Genomic DNA, 10,887 nt, shown 5'->3' with positions numbered 1-10,887 from the left:
ATTCCCGACACTAGTTTCAGTGGTCTGAGCACTCGAACTGCCCTCAACGTCCTCAAGTCAAAGTCCGAACCAACTTTGGCCAAAATCCTGTAAAACAAACAAAAAAAATACATATATATTCCTTTTCACACAAATGCAACATTCTGTTGTGAATCATAGCAGTTAATCAGATCCTTCTCATGCTGTACCCACACTCACTTATACATACACTCATACACACACACACACACACACACACACACACACACACACACACACACACACAAATACACATAGAGTACACACAAGCACATACACAGACTTTTAAAGCATATTCTCTTATACTGGCCGTGTTGACTCTCTTAGTTTGTGTTTTGCTGACCATTACTAAAAGGACACATCAGACACTGTCTGCAAAAAACGAGGCCTCTTTCCTAGCCTGGAAACATGCCTATACCAGAACTCAAAGAGAGTTGCATATCAATGTAATCTAATCTAATCCCATCACAACCACACTGTAGAGATGACAGTCATTACATGTTGCCTAGGAGACATAGTCAGCTGGCATCCAGCTCATGAACAATACTTGTGCATTTGCTACCGTTCACATGAGTGAGGCATAGACACAAACAGTTATATGGCTGTAAAGTATTCTGTAACCCAGAGCAAAAATGAGTGACAAACTTCCCTGTGGATCTGCCTAATGACCGAGCCAATCATACGGTAATGAGTTTATATAATTACAGTGGGGTTCAGCGAAACCAGGGATGGAGAATGTAAAATGAATGAAAGGTAAAATGAGGAAGAGAAAAGAACAGAAAGAGAACAAATGAGAGAGAGAGAGAGAGGAAGGGAGGGAGAAACAGAGAAGAGCAGCGTGCTGGCCAGTTTCTCCTTTGCCCACAGCTACAGAGTACACCAAGTCACAGCTGGCAACCTGCATTAACAACAGCACACCACAGGGCTTCAGCTAAGTGCTGTGCTAAAGCGCACAAAAAAGATGCTCTGGGCAGAGAGAGAGAGAGAGAGAGAGAGAGAAGAAGAAGGGGCTAGAAAGGAATGAAAATGTAGGATGGATGGATAACTGGATGGAGAGATGGGCCATGGAAAAGAGAGGAGGAGGAGGAGGAGGAGGAGAAGGAGGGGAAGAGAAGATGTGAGAAAAGAGGAGAATGCAGGGCATGGAGTGAGAAAGAAGGAGGGAGAGATGTGGAAACAAGAGGTGGAAAGATCACGCAGAGGGTTGGAAGGCACAGCAGACATGCCCCATTAAATGTGACAGAACTGTCACTACACACCCCCACCCTTCATCCACCCACACACACACACACGCACGCACGCACGCACGCACACACACAGCACGCACCCAAAGAGAGGCAACCCCCCCCCCCCCAAACAAAAAAACGATAGAGAAACTCGTTTACGATAAAAGAGGGAGAAAACGAAGAGGTGTACATTGAAATAAATAGCTGACTTGCACCTGTTGAAGGTGTTTCTGTGAGCTCATGAGAACACCATCCCTGCTAGTCGGGAAATGGAAAAGCTGTTTATAATCTAATAGTTACACGTAAAAATAGCGCAACATAGCATGCCGAAACCTAATCAAAATACAGCCCTGTCACCAATTTTACATTGAAACATTCCATACACAGTCTAAAACTCTCAGACATAATTTGTCACATATTCTTTAAAACTCATCATGCAACGCTAATTTTCTGGGCTAAAATAGAGTCAATCAATAGAGTGCTAATCAAAAGTAGCAAGAATGAATGACAGACCCAACAGGCAAGCTGTGTGCTATCTCAGGCACTAAAAGCTTTTTAAAGGTCTCAAAGGATCGTGCTACAGCTTCACAAATGAATCAGGAGGGTTTACAAGTATTCTGTCCTTCAGCTAGAGGCCAAAAACCAATGCAGCTAAAAGGTCACATTACTTAAATTACAGGTAGAGTGATGTCGCTCTCTGTCAGTTTTTTTTTTTTGGCTCTTTCCTATCTCCAAATGTCCCTGACCTCTTAGAACAAATATTTCCACAACACATGAAAGCTTTTTTACTGAGAAAATCATAAAGTAGCGCAAATCAGAAAAGACTATGCCTTTTTTTCTCTATCGTATTCTTGGCACTGCTCCACACCCTGCAGTTACACTGGACAGGAAACAATGAAAACGGGAGCCAAGATTGTGCACACAGCCCTGAACTGCAGCCAAGAACTTGCTATCACTTCATCAGTACAGGAGCAGGTCCAATTAACGCAGCGAAATCAGCCAGGAATTTCTCACTGTGCATATACAGTGAGCCGGACATGTAGAAGCAAGAGAAAGAGAAATTCTTTCATAAGTTCAAGGCTTGATAAAACACGGCTCCAGGACATCAGAGAATGCTAATAAGCAAATGATATTCATTATTTTGCCCTCATGAATCGACAGTTGTGATTTTTTCTTTTTTTTCAGTAATAATGGTGTAAATGTCTTCAACCATGTTTGTGCCTGTGGAAAGTATTTGCGTCTAACCGTGTGACTAAGCTCTTATGATTCTGGATGTGTTTGAGTTACCGAATCTGGGAATAAATCCAACAGTAGCATTTTTTAATAACCACGTTATCGATAGTACAATATATCTCTGCAGACACAGTGCTCTGGCGTAGGAAACATGGCAGGCAAAGATATCAACCATCAGTAACACTCTCTCTCTCTCTCTCACACATGACACATGCACACAAACAACACCTGCACATGTCCCTTTACACCTGAACTTTGTTTTAACCTGCTGGGCTACTGTATTCATGTCATTTGAATGTTATCGCTTATCGAAAAGTTAGATTTGGAATGTGCATATCAACAATGTAGAGAAGTAAAAAGTAATGAAATGGCAAATTTGGGAACAGTGGAGAGGAAAAAAAGCAGGATGTTTGGCTGGTCGAGATCTTTGAGACCCAGTTTCAACACTCGAGCATGACTGCATATGCTTAGACACACACACACACACACACACACACACACACACACACACAGGAAGACTGGATTCGGACATGATGACAGACAGCTCCTGATTCACTGAGGCACAGGAACAGAGGGTTTGTGACAGAGCTGCCACTCCAGTAAATGAGGTTCCAGACATGCTCTGTACCCCGGCACATTTAATAGTCTGAATCATCACACATATACAGGAGACAACTCACTGCACATCCTCACACACTCAAATCTCCACCTCATTCCCTTGACTGAACTGTTGTCCTCTTAAACCCTAAATATATTCCTAAACTGCTTAGTGTTTTTGCATAGATTGCATATTGCGCTATTAACTCCCATTTGGGTCAGGAAAAAAGTTTAAAAAATCTTTTTTTTTTTTTTTTTAACTTATGTCAGTGTTTTCACCAGGCCGCTACACATATAAACTTTACTCTCCTGGTTTTCTGAGAGAGGAAATGTCACATTTTCACTGCGTTATTCTGCCTCCTACACAGTGTTAAAGTCACTACATCCAGCCTACTCAGAAATGGAAGAAAACTCATCTTCAATTTGGGCGTGTGAATTTTTGAAATAAAAACCTTATTACAATAGCTTTGACAATTCATTTTAACAATGTACTTACCATGTAGCTTACAGTTTTAGAAATACAGTTGACACAGAGCTAATGTCTTAAGAAATGGCATCTGCATCCATACACTGTTACAGCCCAGTGCATCTCTAATCATGTACACAGTTTTGCAAAATCTTTGATTATTACAGAGAGAAAACAAGAGGAGAGGGAAGGGGGGAGGGAGATAGCACATTACAAATCTTCACCAGACACAGAGAGAACAAGAATAGCAGATATGAGATCCTCAGCAGGGAGTGATGTCCATTAATTCCTGTTACACACAGTCTGAATGCTGGAATTGAGTTTTTCACACATTTCCAAAAAAAGAAACGCCATTCAAAGTGGGGGCAGGTGTCAGAGGACAACTGTCAATCATCCTGGATGTTATGTCAACCCCTAACCTCAGTGCAGAAACCCAGAATATCACACCACGGATATCAATGGCTTCCTACTGGTTGAAGCTACGCACTGTGCACGTATCATATAGTCATTATCATATAGTCACTAAATAACTCATTTGCAGTTTCCAGGTGAAATATCACGTGAAATGGTTATATTTTGTAATTATACTATATTTAGACATACCACTGGATAAAATCAGGGCACAACTGAACAAGTCACTTTATATTTGTTTGTAGTTTTCAATTTTACACAGAGAAACCCCTGTGACCCCGTCCCTCAGTCTGGTGCTCGGTCTAATGTGCACCAGAGAGAAGGACAGTTAGAAGAGGTAAATGATTATTTAAACCAAAGGGACAAACAAATAACAAAATACGATGAGAAGCAGCCGCGGGCTACACCATCCGCAGAATGTTCTTAAGAAAGCAAGACGCCAGAATACACACACACAAAAAAAACAAGGCTGTCGGTTGAGTCACGCAGTAGACGCTGGCATCACTGGGGCAGAAACAGATCGCAAACTTTAAGCAGAAGGAATGTGATGTGACTGTTATGTAAATACACCGAATGGCCCAATAACAGCGAGGAGGATACAAGAAAACATGATGGATGAAATTGCAAAATTCTTCCATGTTAAAAATGATACTGTTTCTTTGACAAAAGAAAAAAGAATTGCCCTCAAGTATTGTTCAAAGAATTTTTTTTTTTTTAAAAGTTAAAAAAATAGAAGAATGTTCTAACAGACCATCTGTGGGCTATTAGACACAGTTCATTTCCTAGCACTCAGTGGCAGTCAGCGCCATGTCTGTCTGTATTAAATGCCAAATCATACCATTTTTCCATCCATGTTACGGCGCACACAAGGCCAGCCTGAAAAGGGAAGTTCACGGCTTCAGTCGCAGTGGTGTGTGGCCCCTCAGAGAGATTGTGTGTGTGTGTGTGTGTGTGTGTGTGTGTGTGTGTGGGGGGGGGGGGGGGGGGGGGGGGGGGGCGTCCGTGAAGACAAATCTAAGGAACACATCCGAGTTGCCACAGTCCATTTGGATCAAATATGGCCTCTATCACCGGATTCTGATTAATAACCCTAATGTATGGACACTTAGCAACTTGCAGCTTGTTCTTACAGCTAGTGCTGCATAAAAGAAGCAGACATCAAAAGGATGCCATATTAAAGAGAAGTTTGTTTAAATATGCTAAAGCTTTCATTCAGGAGTTAGAACCTAAGGATGCAGTTTGTCTTCCACAGAAATGCATATTGTCAGCAGGATACCAAAGACTTCAGCTAAAACCTCCAGAGTCAAGTCATTTCCTTCAATTAAAATAGCAGAACAAATGGGTGCTGCTTCCCTGGACCTCCACCCCTCTGTTCACTCCCCCGTTCCATATACCAAAACCATCTTAATTAACACTGCAGTACTAATGTGTCCCCGGATGATCCCCCTTGTTCTACATTTAAAAAAAAAAAAAAAAAAAAAGATAATTACTCAAAAAAATGAAGCCATTTTTCCCATCTTACCCTCTGATGAGACAATTTCTTTATGTAAGAAAGAGTGAAAGCACCTGAACTGGAAAAATGTCATCGGTCTTCTTCATTAATAAAATATTTGGCCTTTCCCATTATTTAAATCCCCTCATTTAAATCTCTGTAGTCAGGAACAAAATTCATGAGTATTGTGGTCAAGTTATCATCATATCAAAATTGCGCTGCCCACTCCCAAAGCTAGGGGGCAGCTGACTTCTCTGAGTAATGAAGGTTTGTTTTCACCTCCTCAATCCCTTTGTGACACAAATCCCATCTCTAGTGGAACACAGTTATGGCCTTTGGGAGAGCGACTCGAGCGTCATTACCTTATTACAAGGCCCATCGCACAGGCGCTCTGGGAAGGCGGAGAGCAAATTAAAAGGATTTGTTGACCGTGTCTGTGGCAAAGCAGTGACCTGCTGCTAAGCACAAGACCTGCGGTGCAACAAATTTCCCAGCATTTTAAGTTTAAGCACTTAAAGTTCTTTCTCCTATGATTATCCAAGTAAGACTATATAGGATGTCATATGCCAGTGTATTACTTCTGATAGCAAGAGAGAGAGAGAGAGAGAGACAGACAGACAAAAAGAAGAAGAGTCAGAGAGAGGCTTGTAGATGATTAGAACTAAGAGAGCACTTTGCCTGGCTTCTCTCTCTCAGCACTGATGAATGTAGCTAATGTTTCCTTTAACACTCCCCAGAAGGTATAACTTCAATGCTATCCAAAAGAGCAGTTTAGACATACTCTGGTATTTCACTTCAACCTGTTTCTGTAGCAGAACTCTTTGTCCTTTCCTAAAATGAAGTATGAACGCCTATAAAGTGCTCATCATACAGACAGAGTAGTTTGCTTGCTGGGAGAGATATTTCACTGCTCAGTGTGGGAGCAGAGAGACTGTTTAACGGCTCCCTGAGGAGATCCAGCCACAGTGATAAAGACACTGTGCCAACCCATCCTGCCTGGGTCTATCGTGTCAGCCCGTCCCCGACCACTGCAAGGGAAAGACTGGTGCCGTGTCATTACTTTAAACACTGTCATGTACCTTTGCTATCTACGGCTAAATCATTCCAAACTAAATCTTTCCAGAAAAATCAATTTGTAATCAGCTCTTCTGTCGACGCAGTTCAGGAATCCACTGACACCTTAGTTATGGTGCTTAGGATTTCTGAAACAGAGTCACAGATTATTACCTTAAAGGGCTCTCAGTCATCCTGAATAGCCAGAATTTTCTGTCAGTCTGAGGTATAACTACCTCATGTTTAACAAACCATCTCTTAAGTAAAATAAAATCTCATCTGTTGCTAGTAGGATATTACTGGAAGGAAGAGAAATATAAATAAAGCCATTTATCAGTCCCTTTTAGAAACATAATCATGATTACGAGTCGTTCACCCAGTGTATCCTACCAATACACAGTACAAAGCCTTCACAACTAAAATCGTATGCTATTGCATATTTTCCATCCATTTATTGAAACAAACAAAAAAACTGAGCACTGTTAATCACTCAAATGTGAAATCTTGCTCTGACCTGTTCACCAAATGAAATGCTCAGATATTATCTATTAAAATTCAGATAATATGCCACACTTCAGTTCTGACTCCTGAACCTTCACTGTTCCCTCAAGCTCCAGAGCCAACCACTGCAACAGCCTTTGAATCATTAGATGTGACATGTTCAAGGACTCTTCGTGGAACAGCTACGGATTATTCTGTGGTCTGAAGTCTCTCTTGGTTTGTTCTTTGCTGGAGAACAGTGAGAGAGGTGAAGGGGAGGAGAGAGAGAGAGAGAGAGAGAGAGACAGAGAGAGTGTGCATGGGAGCAGAAGTTCCTTCCCTCCAGGCTCCTGCTCTTTAATGGGAAGTCAAATATTCTTTCATTAGATCAGACCTCTCACACTTACACAGCCCCTCCTCCACCCTGGACTCACAAATACTCCCTGAACAAGTGCTCAGCCTGAACACAATAAACAACCTCCCAATTACATACCAAATCAGACTGTGTGTTTAGAGCGCAAGAGAGAGGGAGAGAAAGAGGAACACATTCCAGTGTAAAATGAGGACCACCATCTTCTTGCAGATGTAATAGAGCTCTTTGTAGCTCTTTCGGGCTTTGAATGTGATTATTTGGCAGCTGGAAATAGCCTTTGAAAAGACCCTCTGAATTGCTTGGTGAAAGGGCAAGGCATTCTGTTGGATTACTTTGGGACAACTAACCATTCAAAGTGAATTTCAGGCTTTCAAATTCATGTTAAGCAGTAAAAATAAAGTAAGACAAAAAGAGCAGCAGCTGAACCATGTGTGTAAAACAAAACACACACTAAAGGAGAGGAAAGAAGCTGTTGGCAAGATGTTAGTTACCATTAACAAAGACAACACTGCCTGGTTGAGGCTATTAACTAGCAGCTGGGCTCTTCTCAAAAGCCAACCCCAAGCCTGTGAAATACAGGGACAGGCTTGTACTATTGATTCTGTGTATAGCTTGTGAGGCCATTCTATTGATTTTAAAGGAAATGTCACTGTTTAACAATTAACAACAAGACATTATATCGCCAAATCACAACTTAAAGGTGCTTAAACTCCAACCTCTTCGCCTTAGAAAATAATCCAGTAACCACTGACTACAAAAACTTATGAAAAAAACTGAGAGTCAAAGCAAAGCACTACATTTTGAAGGCCACTAGTACAAAATACTGATAGAAGAAGAAGAGAGAGGTGGTAGGGTTTAGACATCACTGTGATACACCTTTTAGATGCATAGCATGAGTTCAAATATGATTGTGAAGAATTCCTCTTTTCAAACTATTTATCTTTTCACATTTTTATATTCACAGAGACACTAGAGGACAATACAAAATCCCATTCTCCCCCAGTCCCTCCGAAAAGAGTATAAGAAAACAAAGCATTAACACGCAAAAATATTGAGAACACACAAATCCAGGAGCACTCCAGATGAAAGGATAGGTATGTATGTATGTATGTATGTATGTATGTATGTATGTATGTATGTATGTATGTATGTATGTATGTATGTATCTATCTATCTATCTATCTATCTATCTATCTATCTATCTATCTATCTATCTATCTATCTATCTATCTATCTATCTATCTATCTATCTATCCACAGACACACACACACACACATAAATCCTCTAATTGAGACCTGAGGGTCAGGTACTGTAAGAGTAAGCAAATAAGTAAATTACACTTAATAAATTTCAAAACATCGAGATAACCAACAATAGGTTCCATACATGTAAAAACTGCCCAAAAATATCTACCTTTAAGGACATAAGTAGGACTCCCCACAGGAAAGGTTTTCAGTAGATTACTGGGTTGACATAATTAACTTAGAGGATTGTTCTCATTAAGTTTTGTTGTGATGTGAGACCAGATAAGATGTATGGAAGTCCCACTGTGTTGCTCATATCTTAAATATGGTTTTGTATAGCATACTGAATCATACTTATTTCTTACATATGGAGTTGTGTAGAATTATTTTTGACCTGTGTGTAAGCTGCAGTCCATATGATTTATGACTGGTTTTTTTTTCTGAAATAAATTCCACAATTCCATTGGATTTCATAAATAATCATGCACTGGTCTTGCTTCCGGAATTGTCTGGTTCTGTCGAGTCTGTGTGACTCATTTCCCTCTTTTTCAGTAAACATACAAAATGCACAATCTTTTTCATTTCATCAGGCCGTGTACCATTTTTATATTGGGGTGGCAAATCAATATAACCACAGACCTGACGGAACCTGTCTGATGTCCAAGTGACCAACTAAATATGACACAGCTCCCTGTCACTGTCAGCTCATTTAAGACTGAGACCCCAGCGGGGCCTGTCTCCAGGCTCAGATAAAGTCTCTCTTTCATTTCCTGCGGCACACTTCAAGACAAGCATCCAGGCCAAATATGATTCATAGAGTCTGTCCATAGAGTATTTAACTCCTACTATAATGATGAGCACAAACACTGGCAGCCATTAGAGGGAAATGCACTGTAGTTGTAACTCATTTTTTAATGAGAAACTGGCAATTTGGCCTAAGAGGAGGCACATTTCCTTTCGATTCTTGTCAGCTTTGTTTTTAATTGCCTCAGAAGGAAGAAACTCAGACAGAAGAAGGAGAAAACAACCCCACCTAATGAATCTGTGGCCATTTCCTGACAATCTACAAAGATAAGCACATAACCGCTGTGTAAAGCTGAGGGGGAGGGGGCTTATGTTCCAAGCAGATGTGAAATGGCCATGAGAAGGCGACAAACCACAAAATGTCCACCACATGACTACGCGGGGTAATGAAGAAAAGTAAAAAAAAAAAATCTATTCAGTCACACTGCAATGGTGATATATTCTCTTAAAATAGAATTTGACCTTGTGTTGACTACCACGAACAGCCGTGACATTGTCTGTAAAAGAAATGATGAGGATGGAGAAACATCTCATAACCAAGTCATGAAAAGGCTAGAAGACTGCTTAGACCACTTAGGCTTAAGCACACAAATGATGAGGTTTAAGGTCTTGTTTTGTCTTGAGAAAAGGACAACATCTACTTATCCTTTCATGTTCGCCAGTGTTTGTACTCGTCATCATAGTGGGAGTTAAACACTCTTCGGACAGGTTCTATGAGTTACATTTGGCTTTGATGCTTGTCTTGAGGTGCGCCGCAGGAAATGAAAGAGAGACTTTATCTGAGAACGGTGACAGCCCACTGGGATCACAGTCTTAAATGAGTTGGCAGTGACGAGGCAGAGTGCCATTTTTAGTTGGGCATTTTGTATCGAAAGAAACCGGTACTGTGTTTAATTGTGTTCGGCCCTTTAGTAATCATTTATTTCCTGAAAAAAGTGTGAAATACCTTGGTGTTCGTTCAGGGGTCATTTCAACCCTATGGGAATGAGGACATCCATCAGTGAATTGATGTCATGTCTCTACACACTTGCCCCCGCCTCTCTGTCTTTGTTTAAAAGCTGGGAAGCTAGGGACCAGTGGGAAAGTGTACATGTATCTGTGTGTGTATTCTGAAATCTTAAGTGACCGTGGAGAAAACATCTGAACCCTAAAATTCTTCTCATCAGGCAAACTACCACTGACCTTACTTAGACCTCACTAAGACCTCAGAGTTCCCTGTACACAGAGCTACTGCTGCTGAGACCAAAGCCCGTTTGAGTATTTCTATGTGGATCCGAGATACAGAGAGAAAGAAATCTATGTGATTAAGTTCACTTTACAAGGTGTCTGCCTTTGATTATTACTAAAAAAAAAAAAAAAAAAAAACCTTGCCTCTTGTTTCATGAATTAATTGTTTAGTTGTTATGAGTTGTGTTTGTGTGTATTTGTGTGTCATTTTGCCCTCTGTTATCTGTCACCCAAATCGGTACAGCCTGTACACGATGTCCTA

General features: G+C 40.8%; 1 protein-coding gene across 1 annotated transcript in view; it reads right to left on the bottom strand.

The window, feature by feature from the left end:
- cacna1bb (calcium channel, voltage-dependent, N type, alpha 1B subunit, b) overlaps positions 1 to 10,887 on the bottom strand; it is a 103,389-nt gene that overhangs the window by 69,016 nt on the left and 23,486 nt on the right. The window contains exon 4 of the mRNA XM_030769155.1: positions 1 to 87. This exon is cut by the window's left edge and continues 5 nt beyond it. Coding sequence (XP_030625015.1) covers positions 1 to 87 — 87 coding nt within the window. The remainder of the gene's footprint in view (positions 88 to 10,887) is intronic.

This window comes from Chanos chanos, chromosome 3 (assembly GCF_902362185.1).
Source record: "Chanos chanos chromosome 3, fChaCha1.1, whole genome shotgun sequence".
Classification (NCBI taxonomy): domain Eukaryota; kingdom Metazoa; phylum Chordata; class Actinopteri; order Gonorynchiformes; family Chanidae; genus Chanos; species Chanos chanos.
This window is presented reverse-complemented; position numbering and strand designations above follow the sequence as displayed.